The 25,147-nt window shown below is 37.9% G+C and overlaps 1 protein-coding gene across 8 annotated transcripts in view; it reads left to right on the top strand.

The window, feature by feature from the left end:
• The window catches only part of MAP3K5 (mitogen-activated protein kinase kinase kinase 5), a 248,939-nt gene that overhangs the window by 140,740 nt on the left and 83,052 nt on the right, over positions 1-25,147 (top strand). For all 8 annotated transcript variants that reach the window (XM_081528863.1, XM_081528860.1, XM_081528861.1 and 5 more), the window contains 4 exons: positions 2,992-3,104; positions 13,348-13,507; positions 16,145-16,298; positions 22,446-22,553. In XM_081528863.1, the coding sequence (XP_081384989.1) occupies positions 2,992-3,104; positions 13,348-13,507; positions 16,145-16,298; positions 22,446-22,553 (535 nt within the window). The remainder of the gene's footprint in view (positions 1-2,991; positions 3,105-13,347; positions 13,508-16,144; positions 16,299-22,445; positions 22,554-25,147) is intronic.

Genomic DNA, 25,147 nt, shown 5'->3' with positions numbered 1-25,147 from the left:
CTTTGTGACCGCATGCACTGTGGCATGCCAGGCTCCTCTGTCCTTCGCTGTCTCCCAGAGTTTGCTCAAATTAATGTCTATTGAGTTGGTGATGCTATCTAACCATCTCATCCTCTGTCACCCCCTTTTCATTTTGCCCTTGATCTTTCCCAGCATCAGGGTGTTTTCCAGTGAGTCTGCTGTTTGTATCAGGTGACAAAAGTTTTGGAGCTTCAGCTTTAGCAGCAGTCCTTCCAATGAATATTCATGGTTGGTTTTCTTTAGGATTTGCTGGTTTGATCTCCTTGCAGTCCAAGGGACTCTCAAGTGTCTTCGCCAATGCCACAGTTCAAAAGCATCAGTTCTTCAGCACTCAGCCTTCTTTATGGTCCAGCTCTCACATCCGTACATGACTACTGGAAAAACCACAGCTTTGACTATATGGACCTTTGTTGGCAAAGTGATGTCTCTGCTTTTTAATACACTGTCTAGGTTTGTTATAGCTTTCCTTCCAAGGAGCAAGCATCTTTTAATTTCATGGCTGCAGGCACTGTTGTCCACAGTGATTTTGGAGCCCAAGAAAATAAAATTTCTGTCATTGCTTCTACTTTTTCCCCTTTTATTCGCCACGAAGCAGTGGAACCAGATGTCGTGATCTTTGTTTTTTTGATGCTGAGTTTCAAACCAGCTTTTTCAGTCTCCTCTTTCACCCTCATCAAGAAAGAGGCTGTTTAGTTCCTCTTTACTTTCTGCCATTAGAGAGGTATTATCTGCATATCTGAGGCTGTTGATATTTCTTCTGGCAATCTTGATTCCAGCATGTGATTCATCCAGACTGGCATTTCTCATGATATACTCTGCATATAAGTTAAATAAGAAGGGTGACAATTTTTCCAATTTTGAACCAATCAGTTGTTCCATGTCTGGTTCTAACTGTTGCTTCTTGTCCTGCATACAGGTTTCTCAGGAGACAGCTTAGGTGGTCTGGTAGTCATATTTAATGCTTTTTCTTAGTATAAATCCATAGATATGGAAATATTGTGTCAATAGGTATGCATTGCTTTTTTTGACATTTTACAATTTTTGATAAATATTGGCAAATTTCTGCCAAGAAATAGTATATTAATTTACTTTGCAATGTATGAGAATTCCCACTTCCTTAAGGCTTTCTCCTCAATATGCATCTTATTATGAAGTGTTCTGAGCCATAGAAAATATAAATTATTAATTTATTGGCATCTATATTTTGCTTTAAATGTTTTAAATTGTATTGTTTATGGTAACAGAAAAACAGATCTAAGCCCATTTAATTTTTTCAGTTTGGTTAGTTTGGCACATAGGAAACACTTATCAGTATTTATTGATTGATTTAGGATTATCTTGCTTATTCGCATCTTCCTTTAAATATATTAAGAGAATTTTTCCATGGTTTTTTCTTTCAGTAAAAATGAAAAATTTATTTGTTGAAAGATATTTCATATATTGATATGAATTGGTAGAAAGTATAAATTACTGGTAGAAAGAAAGGTATTAACTCCTTTTTTCTCCTTTATCTTTTTTATTTGGACTTTCTTCTTGCTTCTGAGAAAACACAAAAACCTTTGGATTTTGTATGAGTCTAAAACTTATAAATCATGTCTTTCCTTGATATGACCTGCTTTAGATATCAGCAATCTGGGTTACATGGTTTTTCCATTTAGATTTGGTAAACTCCTGTACTTCTGGAAAGAAAAAAAATTCTTCTTAATCATCAGCAGTGATGCAGTTGAAAAATATTTTTTTCTTATTCCACATGCAAAACTGTTCAAGCCAACTAGTTAAAGTTAATACTTGTTTGAGTTTTGTTTCTTCTCAGAGATACTTTTCCTGATTACAAAGTAAGACCCTTAAAAGGGCACATGATTCTCAATATTCAGAAAATACATACTTATCCTTTTCTTTTGAAGTTTACCTTACCATTTTAAAGTACAGAAAATTTCAAGTATGTATAATAGCCGAGGATGTACTCTAATGTACACCATTGTGCCCACTGCTATTTTTGCAATTCCTATCTTTCATTTTCAGTTAATGATTTTAATAAAAATGCTTTTATCTTGGAATTTTAATGTTTTTCCGTAAGTATCTCTCTATTGTATCATTAAACGTTTATTCACTAGGTCTTTAGTCTTTATATTTTTCTCAATCTGGTTTTTTAGAGTAGAGATTGCATTTTTCATGTTTGTCTCAGTTTTTATTAGCTACTAGGGCATTTATGTTAATTTTGTTCTTCTTCATGCTCTTAAATGAAATAATATTGAGTATTATTGCCTGTTAAATGATGTATTATGAGGGGACCCTTGAACAGAACCTACGAACTGTTACCTTGAAAATATAGTGCATGTACAAGCACTGAAGACTTTTCAAATGTTGAAGCATTTTTAAAGGTAGATAGTTTCATGTGCATCCAGAAAATGGTTCTCATTCTCTTTGAGTGAAAAGTAGTATGCACAAGCACCATCTCTGTTTTCCTAATTTCTTATTGCAATTGACATTCTTTATTGTGTTTCTGTATCACTCTTATGAAAGTGATTGTTTCAGTATGTTATGTTGATAATATTCCTGATTGCTTTGTGTATTGTTTTTACTTTGTTTACTTATAAAACTTTTCAAAAAACCACTTAACAAATATGCACAGGGTTCTTATCTTTAAATTTTCACTGTTTATAAATGCTTGCACACACACACATACATTCTCTCACATTTCTGGAAGACTGTTGAAGAGAGGATTTTTTTAAAGACTGGGGCTGCTATGGTGAGGTTGAGTTAAGTGGGGGGAATGCCATGTTGCTGAGGGTGAGGGTATGCAGTTACTTAAGCATTAAATCCTAATAGCACACTAGATTCTGGGGTGAAAGCCAGTGGAATATTTTTACTTGCTCAGGCCTTGGAGTTATGCAAACAGAAGTTATTGCAAACTCAGAGTTTCGTGATTGAGAAAGTAAACTTGTACATTTGTGGGGTTTTTTTTTATAGGTTCAAAAAGGCATTTGAATCAGAGCCAACACTACAGTCAGGAATTAATTATGCGGTCCTCCTCCTGGCATCTGGGCACCAGTTTGAATCTTCCTTTGAGCTCCGAAAAGTTGGTAATTACAGCTTGATGTTTTACATGGAATCAAGAAAGTGGATCCAAATCAGTGCAAAGAAAAAGGATCTTTCATAGATAGTTCCTTTCCTTTCTGTCTCATCTGACTTCCTGAAAAAAAAATTATATCTCCTTATTTAATGTTTCATGCTATTGTGCAGAATCTTGATATTGGGATGTAATTAGGTTTTTAATTTATTTCACCTGATTCTAAAAATCCCCTAGTTGATATTTTTTTTATTCCCTCTCAGTGTGTGTGTTAGTCTTTCAGTCCTGTCCAACTCTTGGCGACCACATGTACTGTAGCCCACCAGGCTTTTCTGTCCATGGGATTCTCCAGATAAGAGTACTGGAGTGGGTTGCCATTTCCTTCTCCAAGGGTTTTTCCAGACCCAGGGATCCAGCCCGGGCCTCCTGCATGATAGGCAGACAATCTTTACCTGCTGAGCCACCAGGGAAGCCCATTCCTTCTCAAACTAATATTAGAAATAGGGGCTCTGCATTTAGCCCACAACTCCCAAATAAGGTAGTGTTCTGTGGAACATCAGGAAAGTTTCCTATTTTAGATTAATTTTGTTTTCCTGGTGCTTAAAAAAAAAAAAAGAGGGAAAGAAAGACTTCTGATACTCCCTGTTCCTGTTTCTCATGCACACCTGCCCCATGACTTCAGCGTTATTACTGGTGGAGCCTCCCAAGACCCTAGAACAACAGGTCAAGCAGATGGAGTCTTGGCAGTGACTGGTCTCCTTAGAGACCATCTGTGAATTGTAGCCATTGATAGAATGTGCATTTGTCCCTTTTATCAGTGGACATTGTCTCACATGCTGACCCTTCTTGGGAATTTTTAAAGATTAGGACATCTTAAGTGAATAACTTTTGTGTGATTTCCTTAGTTCTTGCTTTGATAATGTTATTAAGGCTCTAGATACTGAAAACTGTGTAAGGTAGTCAAATTTTTCTCTCTCTTGAATGTCGAACTATCTTTTTGCAGAGAACCTTTCTAACACTCATAGGAGTTTTTACTACAGACATAGAAATATTTTTCCATGGTTTTCGTAGAGGAAAAAAATTGATCTTAGTGAAGTTGTGAATTATATGTAGATGAAACTTTTCCTTTAAGACTTTTAACTGGAGAATGTTTTTAATCTTTCATAAAGAAAAAATGAGCCCTGGTTGTTTTTTTACACTATTTGGGAAGGGCTAATTAAATAACCGTACGTAATATTCTGGGAAATCGTTGAAGGCAAGTAAAGTTTAAGCATTAAATTCTTTTTAAAAGCCCGGACTAAAAGAATGATACAATGTTTGTCGCTGCTGGATTGCAGTGGTATTCAGTGCACAAAGTTTTATTTGAATTAATTTTTTTTAGCTGGAAAATGAAATCAGAAAAAATACACTGCAATGTGTACTTTTCAGAAATTATCATCATAATAAAATTCTCCATCTAAAGTTATTTTTAAAACTCTATACTGATCCTTATGTATTGAGCTTCCCTGGTAGCTCAGTCGGTAAAGAATCTGCCTGCAATGCGGGAGACCGGGTTCAATCCCTGGGTTGGGAAGATCCCCTGGAGAAGGAAATGGCAACCTCCTCCAGTATCCTTGCCTGGAAAATCCCAGGGACAGAGGAGCCTGGTGGGCTGCAGACCATGGGGTCGCTGTATTAGTGATCTAAAATGGCTTGTATTACTCTGTTCTTGAACTTGAGGTTGCAGACTCCAGATCATTACAGAAATTGACATTGATTTGCAGGTGTAGGTAGAGCAGTAACATAGTGGTTTGAAATGTACCTGTTCTAAATTCTCTTTTTTAAGTTAAATGTGGATTAAGATGGTCAGCACTCTGCTAAGGGAGTAGATCTTAAATGTTCTCACTACAAAAAGAAATGGAAATTATATGACATGATGGAGGTGTTAGGTGATGCTATAGTGGTGATCATTTTGCCAGATTCAAATGTATCAAATCAACACATGGCACACCTTAAACTTATACAATGTTCTGTCAATTATGTCTTTGAAGAGCTGGAGGGAAAAAAGGATGGTCAGCACTCTGAGGTTTGAGGAACTGTGATTAATGGAACTTTGTAAAGGAAACACACTTCAATTTTTTCCAGGAAGAGCTCATTCATAATACATGTTGAACAAGCATTTGAAAGCATATGAAGTTGAATTTTTAATTTAGAAATTGCAAAACTTACACAGACTTAAAATATGACTTGACAATGAATTTTTAGTTACCATAAAAGCTAAATTTTAGGTCTCTAAAATACTGTGATATACACTATAAAATGTATGTCCTTAAATAACTGAAAAGGGGCTTCCCAGGTGGCTCAGTGGTAAAGAATCTGCCTGCCAATGCAGGAGACATGGGTTCTATCCCTGGGTCATCCTCTGGAGAAGGAAATGGCATCTCATCTCACAGTATTCTTGCCTGGGAAACCCCACGGACAGAGGAGCCTGAAGGGCTAAAGTCCATGGGGTCGCAAAAGAGTCGGACACAACTTAACGACTAAACAATGACAATAACTAAAAGGCAGTTAGAGCTCACTAACTTAGATTCTACTCATAAATTATGCTAATAAATATAAATTGACCTAAAGTTAACATTTATATGGTAAAATAGCATTAAAGGGATTTTCAGGGAAAAACAGGTTGATTAAATAAATGAATATTTTAACATAATAATTGTATTAATTAAAGTAATTAACTTACTAATTAACAACATATTTGAGATATTTTAAAGGTATGTAGTTGCATTATTTTTAAAATCAGAACTCAGTTCTTGAGTTCTGATAGTAATCATTTTTATTTATGAAATCTTTTCTTTAGATGTATTTTGAAATTTACTTTATTTATAAAGGATAAACAATAAAAATTAAGATGTCATAAGATGATCACTAAGCCTGAAGTTTCCAAACATATTATCTTAAGTTTAAGAATTCTAATGTTAAGAATACTTCTTAACTGTTATAGTCTGTTAACCAAAGATGTTAATTCTAGTTGTGTGTTTGAGGTTATGGCTAATTGTTTCATGATCTGTGTTTTAATATCCAGTTTTTGAATAATCATTGGTGTTTGTACTGTTTAGAACTGGGATTTGGAAACAACTGCATCTTTTATCATTATCCTTTTTTCAGCTTCTCAAGACTTAAAATTAATAATCAAGCTTTAGTTAAATAAAAGATGTTTCTTCTGTGTTCTGTGGAATTTTTCTACCATGAGACACTTTATGAGATGATGATGTAATAAGAGAACAGTGTGATTGGCATTGAGACAAACCACTATTTGAATCTTATTTTCAGGGAGCCATAAAAATAAAATTTGTGTTACTGAATATAAAAATCCATGACTCTAAAAGGATAATCAAGAAAAAGAAATCAAAACAAAAATAAAATCCATCACCAACCACAAAACAACTCATTTGCCGTCTATGGAGGTGACCAAATTCTCAGAAAATTAATTATAAAGAACAAAGTACAGGACTTTCCCGTCCTTTCAAAGGGATACTATAGTTCATCCCTGGAGAAAGAAATGGCAACCCACTCCGGTATTCTTGCCTGGAGAATCCCATGGACAGAGGAGACTGGTGCGTTACAGTCCATGGCGTCTCAGAGTCAGACCTGATTTGAGTAGAGCATAGACCATCCAGTTGAGGAGGTAAAGCTCTTCTTAAGATATGCTGCATACTAATTGTATATTCTTCAGGAGAACGTATTCTTCAAAAGAATGCTAGCTGATAAAGTAGAAGGACTGATAAAACTGATATGATAGTGATGCTAAAATAATGATTCTGACAAGGATCACCAGTTAGAACTAAAACCATTAGGATTTTTTTTTTTTAATTTTCATTTGCCGCATTTCCATGAAACCCAAGGTCACCCACAAATTGCTTACCAATCACAAAGGACCAATGCACCGATACAATTCATTGTATATCCCCTCCAGGGGTCTAGCCAGCAGTGATCCACCCAGCATGGTTTGATGGCTGGATGTTTGCCAGCTGGTATAGTGAATGTGAAATAAGCAGCATCTCCTGTGAAATGTTGTTGTTGTTCAGTCACTCAGGCATGTTCGACTCTTTGCGACTCCATGGACTGCTGCACGCCAGGCTTCCCTGTCTTTCATTGTCTCCCGGAGTTTGCTCAAACTCATGTCCATTGAATCAGTAATGCCATACAACAGTCTCATCCTCTGTCACCCCCTTCTTCTCCTGCCCTCAGTCCTGTGAAATAGTCTCACCAAAAATGTTTAACCCAAGCCTTAAGATTTAACAGTGAATAGAATCACAGTTGGATAGAGAAATAAGTCAGACAACACCAAGAAATGCTATCAGCCAGATCCAGAAGGTGAAGACATTCTACAGGACTTCCTGCCTAGTCTCTTCAAAAAGTCAGTGTCATGGAGAAAAGTGTGGGTGGATTGGTTAGGTTAAAAGACATTTAAAAAAATGCAATTAATGATCCCTGTTTGAATTCCAGTTTGAAAAAACAAAGAGAACAACAACAAAAAGCTATTCAGTTTAGTCGCTCAATCGTGTCTGGCTCTTTGCAACCCCATGGACTACAGCATGCCAGGCTTCCCTGTCCATCACCAACTCCCAGAACATGCTCAAACTCATATCCATCGAGTCAGTGATGCCATCCAACCATCTCATCCTCTGTCGTCCCCTTCTCCTCCTGCCTTCAATCTTTCCCAACATCAGAGTCTTTTCCAGTGAATCAGTTCTTTGCATCAGGTGGCCAAAGAAATTTGGGGAAGGATCAGGGAATTTGAATCAGGACCAGGGAATTTGAATCAGGACCAGATATTAAATAATATGAGAGAATTATTATTTTTATTAGGTGCAATAATCAAATGCAGCTCCCTTTGTAGCTCAGTCGGTAAAGAATCTGCCTGCAATGCAGGAGATTCGGATTCGATTCCTGGGTTGGGAAGATCCCCTGGTGAAGGAAATGGCAACCCACTCCAGTATTCTTGCCTGGAGAAACTCGTGAACAAAGGAACCATGAGGACTATAGTCCATGGGGTCACAGGAGTCGGACATGACTAAACCGCCACCACCAAGGATTTGGGAACATGAAATCAGTTACTAAAAATATCTAACTATCTAAAGACCTGTTCCACCAGTTTCCCTGGAGCTAGGAGTGCCTCACTCTCCACCCTGAATTCCCCTCAGGGGGTGATGAAGCTCCGCAGAACAGAGTTCAGTCTCCACAGAGGCAGATGTCAGATGCCCTTGTTGTTGTTCAGTTGCTGACAAGTGTTCAAAAAAATGATCAAGTAGAATGTGTAGGAGAATTTTTATACTATGACACAATATTTAAGGGTGAAATCTGTAATTTTATTTGAAATACTTCAGCTGAAGTATTCAGGGAGATGAAGCAATAGCAAAATGTTAGCAGCTGTTGAAAATGTGATCATTGTAGTATTTTTTCTACTTTGATGTATGCTTGGAATTCATCACAATGGAAAGTTAAACTGGTAACAATCTAACCTCCACCGGGGCAGTGCGACCTTCAACAAGTTGCTCAACATCTCTCTGCAGTTTTTTTTCCATCATTGCCAAAGGGAATAATCTTTAACTGATTGTGTTGTTGTTGTTCAGTCTCTCAGTTGAGTCCAGCTCTTTGTGACCCCATCGACTGCAGCATGCCAGGCTTCCCTGTCCTTCACCATCTCCCAGAGCTTGCTCAAACTTAGGTCCATTGAGTCGGTAATGCCATCCAACCATCTCATCCTCTGTCGTCCACTTCTCCTCCTGCCTTCAATCTTTCCCAGCATCAGGGTCTTTTCTAATGAGTTGGCTCTTCCCATCAGGTGGCCAACGTATTGGAGCTTCAGCTTCAGCATCAGTCCTTCCAATGAATATTCAGGGTTGATATCCTTTAGGATTGACTGGTTAGATCTCCTTGCAGTCCAAGGGACTCTCAAGAGTCTTCTCCAACAGTACAGTTCAAAAGCATCAATTCTTTGGTGCTCAGCCTTCTTTATGGTCCAACTCTCAACATCCATACATGACTACTGGAAAAACCATAGCTTTGACTATCCAGACGTTTGTCAGCAAAGTAGTGTCCCTGCTTTTAATACATTGTCTAGGTTTGTCATAGCTTCTTTCAAGGAGCAAGTGTTTTTTAATTTCATGACTGCAGTCACCATCCGCAGTGACTTTGGAGCCCAAGAAAATAAAGTCTGTCACTGTTTCCATTGTTTCCCCATCTATTTGCCATGAAGTGATGGGACCAGATGCCATGACCTTCGGTTTTGAATGTTGAGCTTTAAGCCAGCTTTTTCACTCTCCACTTTCACTTTCATCAAGAGGCTCTTTAGTTCCTCTTTGCTTTTTGCCATTAGGGTAGTGTCATCTGCATACCTGAGGTTATTGATATTTCTCCTGGCAATCTTGATTTCAGCTTGTGCTTCATCCGGCTCAGCATTTCCCATGATGTACTCTGCATGTAAGTTAAATAAGCAGGGTGACAATATACAGCCTTGATGCACTCCTTTTCCAATTTTGAGCTAATCCATTATTCCATATCCAGTTCTACCTGTTGCTTCTTGACCTGGATACAGGTTTCTCAGATAGCAGGTAAGGTGGTCTGGTATTCCCGTCTCTTTAAGAATTTTCCACAGTTTGTTGTGATCCACACAGTCAAAGGCTTTAGTGTAGTCAATGAAGCAAAAGTAGATGTTTTTCTGGAATTACCTTGCTTTTTCTATGATCCAACAGATGTTAGCAACTTGTTCTCTGGTTCGTCTGCCTTTTCTAAATCCACCTTGAACATCTGGAAGTTCTTGGTTCATGTACTGTTGAAGCCTAGCTTGGAGAATTTTGAGCATTACCTTGCTAGCATGTGAAATGAGTGCAATTGTGTGGTAGTTTGAACATTGTTTGGCATTGCCTTTCTTTGGGATTGGAATGAAAAATGACCTTTTCCAGTCCTGTGGCCACTGCTGAGTTTCCAAATTTGCTGGCATATTGAGTGCAGCACTTTCACAGCATCATCTTTTAGTATTTGAAATAGCTCAGCTGGAGTTCCATCACCTCCACTAGCTTTGTTTGTAGTGTTGCTTCCTAAGGCCCACTTGACTTCACATTCCAGGATGTCTGCTTCTGAGTGATCACACCATCATGGTTATCTGGGTCATGAAGACCTTTTCTGTATAATTCTGTATTCTTGCCACCTGTTCTTAATATCTTCTGCTTCTGTTAGGTCCATACCATTTCTGTCCTTTATCGTGCCCATCTTTGCATGAAATATTCCCTTGATATCTCTAATTTGTGTTGTTGTATGGGTTGAAAAGAGTCACCTTTTCAGTGTGCCATGCTAGTGCTAGGCATATAATGAGTGTTCAATAAAAATTTCCTACCTTTCTCTGTTAAAATAGCTGCTACAAAATATAAAAACTATGATAGAAACTAAACTATTAAAAAATCTTCAATTCTTAGAAGTCAACCAGTTCTAATTAGAGCATTGTCAACATTTAAACAGATGATTGAATCAAAGAACTGGTATTTAAAACAGCAATGACATGCTGTTAATTGCTTATAAATTTTACCAAATTTTTTGAAATAGTGAAAAATAGCCAGATAGTAAGGACTTGGTAAAAAGATAGAATCATCCATCAGCAATAGTGCTTTAATAATTTGGCCCTAGTGATCAAAAACCTTAAAAGTGCTATAGCCTGGGACCAAGCGTAACACTACCTCTGAGACTCTAATTATGGAACAAATATTACGTACTAAGATATTTATTCCTCTATTCCTTGGATAGGTGGGTGGAGGGGGCTTGGAGAGGAAGGGATCCTAAATATAAAAAATTAGAGCCATATTCTTAACTCCAAACTTAAAAGATTACTATCTCATGTAGAAACAGGTTTCATACAACATGTGGAAAGAACATAAATGCTAATTCATAAAAGATGTATAAACATATGAAGACAGTCAATCTCAAAGGTTTAAAAAAGAGCATGTTTCCTTTTGTTCTCCATTACACTGGCAAAGATGAAAGGACGTAATATTACCTATAATGTGTGCTCAGCCACTCAGTCATATCCAACTCTTTTCAACCCCATGGACTGTAGCCCGCCAGGCTCCTCTGTCCATGGAATTTTCCAAGCAATAATACTGGAATGGGTTGCCATTTCCTATTCCAAAGGATAGTCCCCACCCAGGGATCAAACCCACATATCTTGTGTCTCCTGCATTGGCTGGCAGATTCTTTACCACTGTGCCACCTGGGAAGCCCACTACCCATAATATCAACACTAAAATGAGCATATCTCTGTCCCCAACAATTCCAAGTTGAGGATTTTATTACAAAGAAATAATTGAACAAGTGCACAAAGCTATGAGTACAAGAATATTTATGGTAATAAAAAGCAGCTACCACCTGCATTTGGGTAAATAAACCATGTCCCATCTGTATACTAAAATACTATTTGCCGTTAAACAAAAAATACATTTTGTCCAAATGCTGAATGATCCAGAGTCGCATCATGTGACCAAATTATGATAAGGCCAAAGTTAAGATGACCCTCATAGAGTCAACTTCTGGCATGCAAGAATAAATCTAAATTTTAATTTTAAAACTAATATAATTTTACTGTTAAACACTTTCATAGTCCCTGTTTAAATGTTTAAATGGTCTGATGCTACCTTAGTCCTACATTCATTGTTCTGAAAGTATGAAACAAAAAAAAGAAATATTCATTTTCACCTGAGGTTGACAGAGACACACATTTTTAGTATCTAATTTCCCCCCTACACTTTCTGCTTCCATTTATAGTTGTTATGTTTATTCTGTCCAGATAGGATATCATAGATGTTGTTGCATACATGTGCAGTTTTTTTTTTAATCTCATGAAATTTTAAGGTGGCAAAGCTGTTCTCTTTTTAAATTATCATCACAGAATGTGAAGAATTCCCAAATGGGCTTTTTCCTAAAATACTCATGGCTTAAGTGGAATTATATAATTAAAAGCAGCATAAGGTTTTTTAAAGGTGGCTTTGTTTCATTAAAGCATAATTTTTTTTAAAAAAAGGTAAATTCATGACTCTCAGAAAATACAAAAGATTCTATTTAATTCAGTGAACATGGATACAGTAAGAGGCTATGTCCTGTTTAAAGTGCATTTAAGAAGGTAATGTTAGCCATTCAGTCACGTCTGATACTTGGGGACCCCGTGGACTGTAGCCTGCCAGGCTTCTCTGTCCATGGAATTCTCTAGGCAAGAATGCTGGAGTGGGTAGCCATTCCCTTCTCCAGGGGATCTTCCTTAGAGATAAGGTAATTTAACAAATCTTAAAATCAGATTTCTGAGTTTGATTTTTTTAAAAGCTAGTTTATGACCAGCTGGTTATAAATATTAGATATTGTTTCACTAGACAGAAATTATTTGGATATCTACTGAGCAAAACACTAGTTAACAAGTAAACTTCTCTAAGCCTGAGATCATTTATTGTTGTTGTTTAGTCGCTAAGTCACGACCGACTCTTTTGCAACCCCATGCCTTGTAGCCCCAGAGAAGGCAATGGCACCCCACTCCAGTACTCTTGCCTGGAAAATCCTATGGACGGAGGAGCCTGGTGAGCTGCAGTCCATGGGGTCGCTAAGAGTCAGACATGACTGAGCGACTTCACTTTCCCTTTTCACTTTCATGCATTGGAGAAGGAAATGGCAACCCGCTCCAGTGTTCTTGCCTGGAGAATCCCAGGGACGGAGGAGCCTGGTGGGCTGCTGTCTGTGGGGTCGCACAGAGTCGGACACGACTGAAGCGACTTAGCAGCATCAGTAGCAGCAGCCTTGTAGCCCACCGGGCTTCTCTGTCCATGGGATTTCCCAGGCAAGAATACTGGAGTGAGTTGCCATTTCCTTCTCTAGGAAATCTTCTGACCCAGGGATGAAACCTGCGTCTCCTGCATCAGCAGGTGGATTCTTTACCACTGAGCCACCAGGGAAGCCCATATACAAACATAGGTAATAATTCTGGAATCATGTACATCAGTGTGAAGTTGGCAGTTATTTGGAGGTTTTCAAATTGAAGGGAAATTTTCAGTTTTTTCTGTGTACCTTTCTGATTAGTCTTTTTTTTCTTTTACAATGAACTTAAGCCCTTTTAAGAATCACAAACTTAACAAAGGTATTTTAATCTGAAAGGAGGAATGAAAGCGTTCTTTTTAATAAAGAAGTCAGCTCTGCCTGCCTGTGGTGTGTTCGTAACGTTCTTTTTCCTATTCATCTTCTAGGGGTGAAGCTAAGTAGTCTTCTTGGTAAAAAGGGAAACTTGGAAAAACTCCAGAGCTACTGGGAAGTTGGATTTTTCCTGGGGGCCAGTGTCCTGGCCAATGACCACTTGAGAGTCATTCAAGCATCTGAAAAGCTTTTTAAACTGAAGACACCTGCATGGTAATAGTAAACTGTTAGGCGTTTATAGAATTATTTTTTATAAAAGCTCCTATCACTTGTTTCTAAATTGTTAAATATGTTGAACTGACAGATCATTTTATTTGGTTAGAGACTGAAATGCACAATCTAGAGGAAAAAGTGATTGATGCTCATAAACAAAATGCATTGATTGCAGGTTCTGATGACTTTAGACACAGGTGGTGTCTGATGGCCACCAAGCTTAGTCTTCCGTCATACTGACCAACCCACTAGCCCAAGTTGGCCAGTATCTCCTACTTGAATCATACACAGGCCTCCAATTTAACATGTGCAGCTCTAATCAGCAGATTCACAAGCTTCTATCTCAGCTTCCCAGTCTCTGCTCCAAACATGTGCCCTTTGTTTCATGATCTAATCTCCCTCTTAGGACTCTTATTCTTGAGTTGCACTTCTTTGTTACTTAGAGTTTCCTAACACTTTTAGATGTTTCCTCTATTATGTGTGTTTTTCTAATTTCAAATAGTTCTTGGGATGCACGCAAGTCTCATCACTATGGATGTGGTAACTGGAAAGATTAAAACAAAATTCCATCTGCATTTAAGACTATTTTTAGTGCTAATTTTATTATGCATCACATGTAATGATTGACTATTAGCTTTAAAGATTTTTAAAGGTTAACTGTGAGATGTAGAGAACAAGTGTATGGACACTAAGGGGGAGAGAGGAGTGGGATAAATTGGGAGATTGGAATTGACATATGTACATTATTAATACCGTGTATAAAACAGATACTGAATGAGAACCTACTGTATAGCACAAGTACTCTACTTAATGCTCTGTGGTAACCTAAACGGAAAGGAAATCCAAAAAAGAGGAGTATTTGTATATGTATAGCTGATTCACTTTGAAGTATAACAGAAACTAACACAACATTAATAAGCAACTATACTCCAATAAAAAATAATTTAAGAAAAATAAAGCTTACCTGTGATATCAAGAAAGGCTCAAAGCAGCTCAGGACTCAGGACACTGATGTTTTGTCATCAGAAGGACCATTTGAAGAGACGCCCAACACAGTAGACCTTTGTGGCCTCTTAAAGCATTTGGTCACATTCAGGGCTCCCTCATTAGCAAATCCTTCTCAGCATCACTCCCATAATGATCTTTCTAAAATGTCTGAGCCTTCCCCTCCACTGAAATCTTTAAATCAGCATAATTTAATGACTCCTCACAGCCTAAGGGATAAAGTCCACCTCCTTGGTGTGGCAAAGAAGGTTTGCCCTCAGTCATGAAACCTCAGTCCTTGTCACGCCCCTAGGTTTACATTGCTCTCTGTTTACACTGAACATGCAAGATTCTGGCTTTGTGCTGCTGCGTCTCAACACTCGCTGAGCCCTCTTCTCCACCTGGGGAGCATTCGTGGGTCATGTCTGCTCCTAAATCCCATGCCGACCTAAGACCCTTCCCCACAGCCAGACAGAAGATGGTGGATGTTGTTACATATACTTACATGTATGACCCACTCATCTCCTGAAACTTTCTTCTTCCATGTTTAGTCCTATTTTCTACTGATACTACTCTATGACTTTTGTCAGTTTTATCTCCGTGAGTTAAAACTCCATGGGCATTTATTTCATGGTGTTCCACACCTTTTACATTTCTGTCTCCTTGGCCCTGTCTCCTGTACCTGCGTGCAGCTTGAGGACAGGGCTGTACTGTCAGTAGCATGCTGACAGCAGGCATTCAGCAAATGACATGAAAATAAACGAGCCAATAAATGCACACACATCCCATGCAGTCAAATTGGTGGTTTCTTTATGACAACCATCCTGATGATGGTTGAGGAGGGGGCTGGAGGGCAAATACAAAGAGTTTCAGTTAGAGGTCTCTTGGCCTTTGTTAATAAGAAAATAGGCATTATTTTGTGCAGTAGTGATAACAACCACAAAACAATGTTTTGTTCCCATTAATTTAATGTTAATTCCGTGTGTGTAGTTTATAGTTTACAAGGTGCTTGCATGCCCATTATCTCATATAATTATCTTACTCCTCATATTTTCCTGACTTTTTCCTTCGAGGCACCATCTGTCTTGCAATTTGAGGATGTTCATATAATGCATATGAGCTGAGTTACTTCAGAGCAAAATAATATCTCTTATGATGGGTCTATTTAGAAAGATTTCCCAAGGGAACATATTTTAAAACAAATTCATTAACGCTTTCTTGAGTAGAATATAGGCATTACTTAATTTTTTTGATTTTTAAGATATTTATTATTTGTTTATTTATTGGGCCCCCTGCATTGGAAGTGCAGTGTCTTAGCCACTGGACCACCAGAGAAGTCATTAGGCATTACTTTAAAAGTCATGTTTTAGGTAGATATTTTGTTCAGTCCAAGTTACGTAAGCTGTCTAAGCCTTAGTTTCCTCATCTTTATAATGGGGGGAAATGGCCTACTTTATTGCATTTTTGTGAGTTTTCAATGAGATAACATGTGACAGTACATGACATGTAACAAAAGATGAATGAAGTTTGGTGACTTGGCTGGCATAATTATTAATGCCATGTTTAAATACACTTACAGAATAAGACTGGAATATGTGGGAATAGGTAGTTCTAAATTTGCCTGTTACATGTTTTATATCATTTAATTTTTAGGTACCTAAAGTCTATCGTAGAGACAATTTTGATATATAAGCATTTTGTGAAACTGACTTCAGAACAGCCTGTGGCCAAACAGGAACTTGTGGACTTCTGGATGGATTTCCTGGTCGAGGCCACAAAGACAGATGTCACTGTAGTTAGGTTTCCAGTAAGTACTCTTCACTTAACTCTAAGGACATTTATGTTTTGTTCCCTTTATTTAAAGAACATCTTGCACTTGTGATTGTAATAGTATTAATGTGCTCTTTTTCATGCACAGCAAGTGAAGATGGTCATCTCGTTAAAATACTTATTTTCTACAAATTGGTTTGCTTTAGCTTACTTTTAAAAATAACTGTCACAGTCAGAGAAATAACGATACGTTTTCATGTTTTTGCCATGACACTTCGTGGTTTCCTTTAATAAGTTGTAATATGTGCATTCCCAGGAAAAGATTCTCTCTCAGCTCAAGAAGTCAAGATATCTCTTCAGATCAGATGAATGGGTGCTTTTAATTCATACTACAGTTTTGTTGACATTGTCACCGTCAATATCGTCAACATTATTGTGGTGAAGTGTCAGACTCACCTGCATTGTTACTCCACCACTACCACTTACTACCCATGTGGGTCAGAGTTAGATGAGGTGTCGCTTTTTACAGTGCTTTAGAGCAGGGTTCCCCAGTCTCTGCGATCTAATGCCTGATAATCTGAGGTGGAGCTGGTGTAATAATCATAGAAATAAAGTGCACAGTAGATGTAAATGTACTTGAATCATCCTGAAACCTCCCCCCGACCCCTCGCCCTGCCACTTCGTCCACGGAAAATGTGTCTTCCATGAAATCAGTCCCTGGTGCCAAAAAGGTTGGGGACTGCTGCTCTAGAGGATGGGGAATGATACTTCATAGGTTCTGGTCTGCAGCTCATTATGCCTAGTTTCTATCAGATTGAGATATTTAAATGTATAACACACATACACGCACTTTAAAAATATGTTGTCTACCTTAGCTGCTTCCACACCCATCCTGATAGTTCTTGGAAAATCATCCAAAGCAATGTAGCTTTAGCATCCAATTCAAGAATTACTGGCAACTGACTGTATACACAGACCTCTTCCCACGTCAAAGTGATGCCAGAAATCTGTTTGAGCTCTGTTAGTCTCAGTCCTTCATACTAAGCGGTGGTGACAACTCTTAATTCTTTTTATGAAATCTTGTTTTCTAGTGCTCATTGGTAGGATCAAATGTTTCATTTAATTAAATCTATCCCTGGCATTAACACACTTCCTTTGCTCTTGCTTCCAGATGAAGCCATAGCTCAGCAGGATCTTTTGTTGAAAAGCCTTTCAAAGTATAACACTTCACTGTTTTCTTTCCTGGATAATGTGTAGCCTAGGAAAATACTTCTCTCAGAATGAGCTGGCAGCTGGCCTTTAGCTGGTGCTTTGATGATAGTAAATGTGGTAGTGAAAGAAGACAGCACAAAACTGAAGTATTTAATCAACTGTTGACTTGATGGACTAAGAAAGTTGGCTATAAGAGGAAACCACTTATACTAGTGATGCTGAGCTAATTTAAATTACTTTAATATGAATTAGTTTGTCATAATGTGAATGTAAAAAAAAAAAAAGCCCAGAAAATAGTGAGAGAGAATTTAGGAGAATATAGGTGTGTGTGTGTGTTAGTTGTTCAGTCATGTCCAACTCTTTGCAACCCCATGGACTGTAGCCTACCAGGCCTCTCTGTCCTTGGACTTCTCCAGGCAAGAATACTGGAGTGGGTAGCCATTCCCTTCTCCAGGTGGTCTTCCCAACTTAGGGACTGAACCCAGGTCTCCTGCATTGCAGGCAGTTTCTTTACCGCCTGAGCCACGAGGGAAGCTAGAATATAGGTGTATACTCCAGGAAAGAGAGGCTCTCTTAAGCAAGAAAGGGACCTATAAGCTCCACAGGCAAATATTAGCCAATTTGATTCAATTAAAAGTTCAAGTTTTTGGTCATCTTAAGAAAAAAAAAAAACCACCCTAAATATGGAAAATGCTAGAAAGGGAGAGAATATTTAACACTAATGCTGCAAAAGGATCAATGCACCCAATATGCAAAAACAAACACAAACAAAACAACTCTCACAAACCGATAAGCAAAAGAATCAGAAAAATGGTCATAATCCAGATTTTTAACTGCTCTTGAACAATGAAAAGGACGGACAATTCATAACTGCCTCTTTCAAAAACAGTAATCTCCTGAGCCAACTGTATGCTACCATTTAAGATGTCAGTTCCAATCCCATTCATTCTGCTTCACTCGCTGCCCTTTCTCACCCAGCCCACTCCCTGCAACCATGGAGTTTGTTGCCCACCTTCTATTGCATAGAGAAAGGCAAGCTTCTAGAACCTGTGGTTCTATGTCAGTCACTGTAACTATTCATGTCCTTAGAGTAGCATCTTCTCTAGCCCACACTTGTGAAGGCTGCATTAGGTCTTGATTGGGGTGATTACCTTATCCTTCATTGGAAATGGGTTTGACCAGGTAGCTTATATTAGAAAATATTATTTAATTGGTTCCATTTATCTCACTGTCATATCCATTCTCATGCTTCCAAGAAATAGCAATGACTCTGGGCAAAAGAAAACAGACCAAAGTTTCTTTGGAAAATGAAGGATCCCATCATTTATTATTATTTGGGTTCAGTTTGATTCATTCTTTTTCCTCACCTCTCTTCAGTGTACGTTTTCTTTCCTTCCTACTTTGAAAAGTTAGGAGACCATCAACCCATCAGATAATGTCAGGCGAGAGGAAGAGGAAGTGGGACTTTCACAGTTTCTATAGGAGCTTAGTATGTACGTCTGCTTACTGTCTCCTCTTAGAGTCTACAGGCCTTGCTGTCTTCCTTTATACTTCAGAATTTAGTGGTTAATTGTAATGTTAACTGATATAAAAGACAAGAAACTGAAAGCAAGAATACGTATACTCCCAAGCGAGTTGTATTTAGCTGGTTTCATCAAATTGCATCCTTTTTCTTGTCTTTAATCAGCCTCTCTGTGACATCCACAAGGCATGCTACAAATTCCTCACATTTTGCCATTTCAACAGCAGTTCAAAGGGCTCAGCAAGCATTTGTTGTTGTTGTTCATTCACTCAGTCATGTCCAACTCTGCAATCCCATGGAATTCAGCCCGCCAGGCTTCCCTGTCCTTCATCTCCCAGAGTTTGCTCAAACTCCTGTCCGTTGAGTCAGTGATGGCGTCCAACCATCTCATCCTCTGTTGTCCCCTTCTCCTCCAGCCTTCAATCTTTCCCAGCATCAGGGTCTTTTCTAATGAGTTGAAGAAGAGTGGCCAAAATATTGGAGCTTCAGCTTCAGCATCAGTCCTTCCAATGAATATTCAGGGTTAATATCCTTTAGGATTGACTGGTTGGATCTCCTTGCAGTCCAAGGGACTCTCAGGAGTTTTCTCCAACACCACAGTTCAAAAGCATCAATTCTTTGGCGCTCAGCCTTCTTTATGGCCCAACTCTCACATCCATACATGACTACTGGAAAAACCATAGCTTTGACTATCCAGACGTTTGTCAGCAAAGTAGTGTCCCTGCTTTTAATACATTGTCTAGGTTTGTCATAGCTTCTTTCAAGGAGCAAGTGTCTTTTAATTTCATGGCTGCAGTCAGCATCTGTAGTGATTTTGGAGCCCAAGGAAATAAAGTCTGTCACTGTTTCCATTGTTTCCCCATCTATTTGCCATGAAGTGTTGGGACCGGATGCTGTGATCTTCGTTTTTTGAATGTTGAGCTTTAAGCCAGCTTTTTCACTCTCCTCTTTCACTTTTATCAAGAGGCTCTCTAGTTCCTCTTTGCTTTCTGCCATAAGGGTGGTGTCATCTGCGTATCTGAGGTTATTGATATTTCTCCTGGCAATCTTGAGTTCAGCTTGTGATTCATCCATCTCAGCATTTCTCATGAGGTACTCTGCATATAAGTTAAATAAGCAGGGTGACAATATGCAGCCTTGATGTACTCCTTTCCCAATTTGGAACCGGTCCATTGTTCATATTCGGTTCTAACTGTTGCTTCTTGACCTGCATACAGGTTTCTCAGATGGCAGGTGAGGTGGTCTGGTATTCCCAACTCTTTAAGAATTTTCCACAGTTTGTTGTGATCCACACAGTCAAAGGCTTTAGCATAGTCAATGAAGCAGAAATAGATGTTTTTCTGGAATTTTCTTGCTTTTTCTGTGATCCAACTGATGTTGGCAATTTGATCTCTGGTTTGTCTGCCTTTTCCAAATCCACCTTGAACATCTGGAAGTTCTCAGTTCACATGCTGTTGAAGCAATCATTAGACAATAATAATTGCAACCAGTTTTTTTTTCCTCATCTCAAGATAGGTAATGCATAGTTCAGATTTTATCTGTTAGAACTATTTGAGGCAACAATAATGCCATCATTTAAGAAGATAGGAGACAATCTGTGTTGTGCTTTTCTAACATTAGATAGCATGCTCACTTCTTTAGGGGACAAGGAAAGCTCTAGTCCTCAGTGGAGTGTCTTGGGTGCTATTTTGGGAAACCATTTTATTCCCTATGATTTATTTTAATTTCACAAACACTGGATACTCACATTTGAAAGCACTATTTTTACCAAGCTAAGATTGAAAAGTAATGATTTTCATTATTAATCAGTGCCACTTAGTTCTCTGTTGATAGGAATTTGGACCTTGATTCACCCAGCATGTTTCTGCTCAGACTGTGTTCCCCAGCGAGCTCTTACTGTGTGTTTGTGGCATATGCTATCTTATCAATAACCAGAGCCTGACCAAGAATTCTTTATGCCCTTAAGGTTTTTTTTACCCTTGATTAAAGAAAATGTTGTCTTTCTCATACCCTTTTTCTAATTCTCTGTACCTTATCTTGAATAAAAAGAACTGTTCCATTTTCTCTGATACTTTATTTTCTTCCCAAATATTCCTGCTTAAGACCACACAGGAAATTTGAGCTGAATAGGTGCCTTTAAGTGTCTGTACAAAAAGGTAATATCTGTAGCACCTTTGAAATCAAAGTAGGTGTGGCATTTCAGTGTTATTTGCTCCTAATATGATATGTTAGTAATAATGTAAACATTGTCCAGTCCTTTGATGGAGACTCTCATCCCAATTGTCATATATCCTCGGATACTCTCCAAAGTAGGAGCTAGTTTTACTTCTCTCTTTTTCTCTCACAAAGCTAAATATATCATTATTGAAGATACTAGTTTTATCTTGGATGCAGCGCAAAAGCATTTTTATTTCATACAGTTATGTCCATTTCTTTGGCTCATATATAATACTCTTTCAATAATAATCAAAATCTTTTCTCAATCCATTTACAAGGGTATGAAAACCATAATACTACATCTTTCTGATAAGGTGTGGCCACAAAAAAATCTAAAATAAGCATGTGATAGTCTATAAATGGAATCTTATGTACATAGGATTATTTGTTCTTTTACCACATTGCTACCTTTCTTTGACACATTTACATTTATAGAAATAGATTATGGGGAAAGAATCTGAAAAAGGATATGTATATGTATAACTGAATCACTTTACTGTACACCTGGAACATTGTAAATCAACTATATTTCAATAAAAAAAATTAAAATTTAAAAACTAAAAAAAAGAAATAGATTCTGTATTGATTGTAAATAAAATAAAAGCTTTTAAATATATATATATATAGCATTAGTAGATTCCCTGGGGATAGCCAAACCAACATAAGGACTTCAAAAATTTATTTCCAGTTTCTTTAGCAATGAAAGGTGATGCATTATTGGAACTTATGGTAACTGTTTAATACCATGAATTGCTCAGAGGCCTCATAGGATAGCAAGAATCCGAAGTTAAAATAGTTTTACTCCAGCTTTGGACTAAGCCTTATCTATTAATCTCTTGTGTCAATGCTGCTGCTGCTGCTGCTAAGTCGGTTCAGTCGTGTCCGACTCTGTGGGACCCCATAGACGGCAGCCCACCAGACTCCCCCCATCCCTGGGATTCTCCAGGCAAGAATACTGGAGTGGGTTGCCATTTCCTTCTCCAATGCATGAAAGTGAAAAGGGAAAGTGTCAAGACTTGACTTCATCTCCATATCACTCAGTCGTGTCCGACTCTTAGCGACCCCATGGACTGTAGCCTACCAGGCTCCTCCGTCCATGGGATTTTCCAGGCAAGAGTACTGGAGTGGGGTGCCATTGCCTTCTCCATTGTGTCAGTGCAGGGTTGTTATAACAGCTCTAAATGGTTAAATCTTACGTCAATAATACTAGTTTCTTTGCCTTATGTTTTGAAGGTATTAATATTAGAACCAACCAAAATCTATCAACCTTCGTATTTGTCTATCAACAATGAAGTTGAGGAAAAGACAATATCTATTTGGCACGTGCTTCCTGATGACAAGGTAAATTGTGCAGTTATTAAGACAAGAGCATTAGTAGTGAAAGATTTTATACCTTCTGGCATTTATATATTCCAGCAAATGTCTGTATTAGTTTAGAAGAAATAGCTTCCTGTGTATTTATTTTGGCATAGATGTATTTGGTAATATAAAATTTGTTAAATTTTGGTTATGGATTTCACTCAATAAAGTATAATTCTGCTGTTTGGATTTTTATTATCGATGGCATAGCCATCCAAAGGGCACTCAAAATGGCACTATTTAAAAAAAAATAATAATTTTATTTATTTATTTATTTATTTTTGGCAGCAATTACTTGGGAGGTTGTTCGTGTTATATTAGGGAATTGTGATATTGCAGTTTAGAGTAAGAAATATGTTTTTGATATGGTCCCTGTTTCTGGCACAGAGTTCCTAAAACCCTTGGAATTTCCTGAGTGCTGAGAGTCATAAAGGAGACTTTTGTTATGTTACTGAGGGAGTACCTCTAAAACACCCAAGGATGGGGCCTGGTTGCCAGGGGAACCTCCAGTTTGGAGGATTAGAACTTTCATTCCCATATCCTGACCTCTGGGAGGGGAGAAGGGCTGGCGATTGAATCATTGACCAATGACCAATGGTTTAATCAAACGTGCCTATGTCATGAAGCCTCCAGAAAAACCCAAAAGGATGGGGTTCAGAGAACTTCTGGGTTGGTGAATACTTGGGGATTTGGAAAGAGGGGTGTATGTGGAGAAGGCATGAAAGCTCCAAGACCTTTCTCCACACCTTGCCCTGTGCATCTCTTCCATCTGACTGTTCCTTAATCATATTCATGTATAATAAGCTGGTAATCTAGTAAGTAAAATGTTTCTCTGAGTTCTATGAGCTGCTCTAGAAAATTAATTGAACCCAAGGAAGGGATCCTTGGAACCTCCAATCTGTACTCCACTTGGAGTCATGCCATCATGATGAAATTGATCATAACTAATGTAACTATCTATATACATCTTATTAACCTTGTTTTTATAAAGTACAGTGTTTTCTTTGTGCTGTGCTTAGTTGCTCATTTGTGTCCTCTTTGCAACCCCCATGTACTGGAGCCCATCAGGCTTCTCTGTCTATGAAGATTCTCCAGGCAAGAATACTGGCGTGGGTTGCTGTGCCCTCCTCCAGGGGATATTCCCAACCCAGGGATTGAACCCAGGTCTCCATTACCAACTCAATGGACATGAATTTGAGTAAACTCCCGGAGTTGGCAATGGACAGGGAAGCCTGGCGTGCTGCAGCCCATGGGGTCGCAAAGAGTCAGACACGACTGAGCGACTGAACTGAACTGAACTCCTGCATTGCAGGCGAATCCCTTACAAGCAATGTAAAGTGTTTTCTTTACATTGTTTTAAAGTAAATGCATACATGTTCTCATAAGCAGAAGTAGAGTAGTCATCCAGTTGAAACTACAAAATCTAAGCGGTTAGAGACATGAAAATTTTTATCTGGGAGAGGAGATTTTCAAAAGCTTGATTAGAAAGAGCAGGGTTATCCAAGGACACTTAGAACAGACCGGGGCTAAAGGAATGAGTGATTAGCAAGTCCCAAAGAATGAGTAGAGAGCCAGAAGTTATTTGGAAGACAGAAAAAGAACAGAAAGTAAGCCAGGAATTTTTGAAAAATGAATACTATTTCCAGTTGTCACTATTTTTCTTTTTCTGGAGGTTCTGTGTTCAATACAGTTAGCCTTGAGTTGATTCTTTTATGTTTGTGACAACTGTAGAGACACTTTTTATGTTATGCTAAGAAATAAATATATTAGGATATAAATCAGTGCCTTAAATAGTTATAGATGTAGGCTGTGAATAGTCCTGCTTCCATTTTTACTATCTTTTGATTAAGAAATATTACATTTGCCTTGTCTCCACTGCTTATTACCTTCAGTGTTAAAAATGTCCTTTGTTAAAAATTTAAACTTTTAAAAAATTGATCTGTTTCCATTTTAAATTGAATGTCAATTTATTTGTTGTTCTATCCATAAGTGTGTGTATTCATTATCCCTAGTTCTATCCATAGTGTATTCATTACTACTGCCATTTTCTCTATTGTTTTAAATAGAAGTGATACAATTGGAATGAGGATAAGCAATGAAGATTACTTCGTTATTATTTTACTAGTTTTAAGCAACTGTAATAACTATAATTAAATAACAGATAAGCAACAGTTTTAATAGGTCTTAATGTTAAATAGGAAGTAGATTTTTCTTGGAAGGGTGTCATAAAATGTTTAAATTTTTCCTTCTAAAAGTTGAACAACATAGTGTTGCTTTTTGTTGATTATATTTATTCCTTTACTCCCTCTCCCAGTATTTGCATTCTAAAATGTGGAGTGAGTAGGTATATGAGCTAGTGTATACTTTATATTGCTACTTTCAAAACTTTAAGATCATTATACCAAGTCCTAAGAGTTCAGGGACTCTGTGGTCAGGGGAAATTAATTGAAGTCCCAGTCTTTTAACAGTTCTCCCTGGTTGCTGCTTTAAAAAGTTAGTGCTTGAAGAAAGTCTACATGTGTATATGAAAGAAAAACCTACATTGTGGAAGAGAGAAGTTATTTGCAAGATATTTT

This window comes from Giraffa tippelskirchi, chromosome 9 (genome assembly GCF_054371585.1).
Source record: "Giraffa tippelskirchi isolate mGirTip1 chromosome 9, T2T-mGirTip1v1.2.pri, whole genome shotgun sequence".
Taxonomy (NCBI): Eukaryota; Metazoa; Chordata; class Mammalia; order Artiodactyla; family Giraffidae; genus Giraffa; species Giraffa tippelskirchi.
This window is presented reverse-complemented; position numbering and strand designations above follow the sequence as displayed.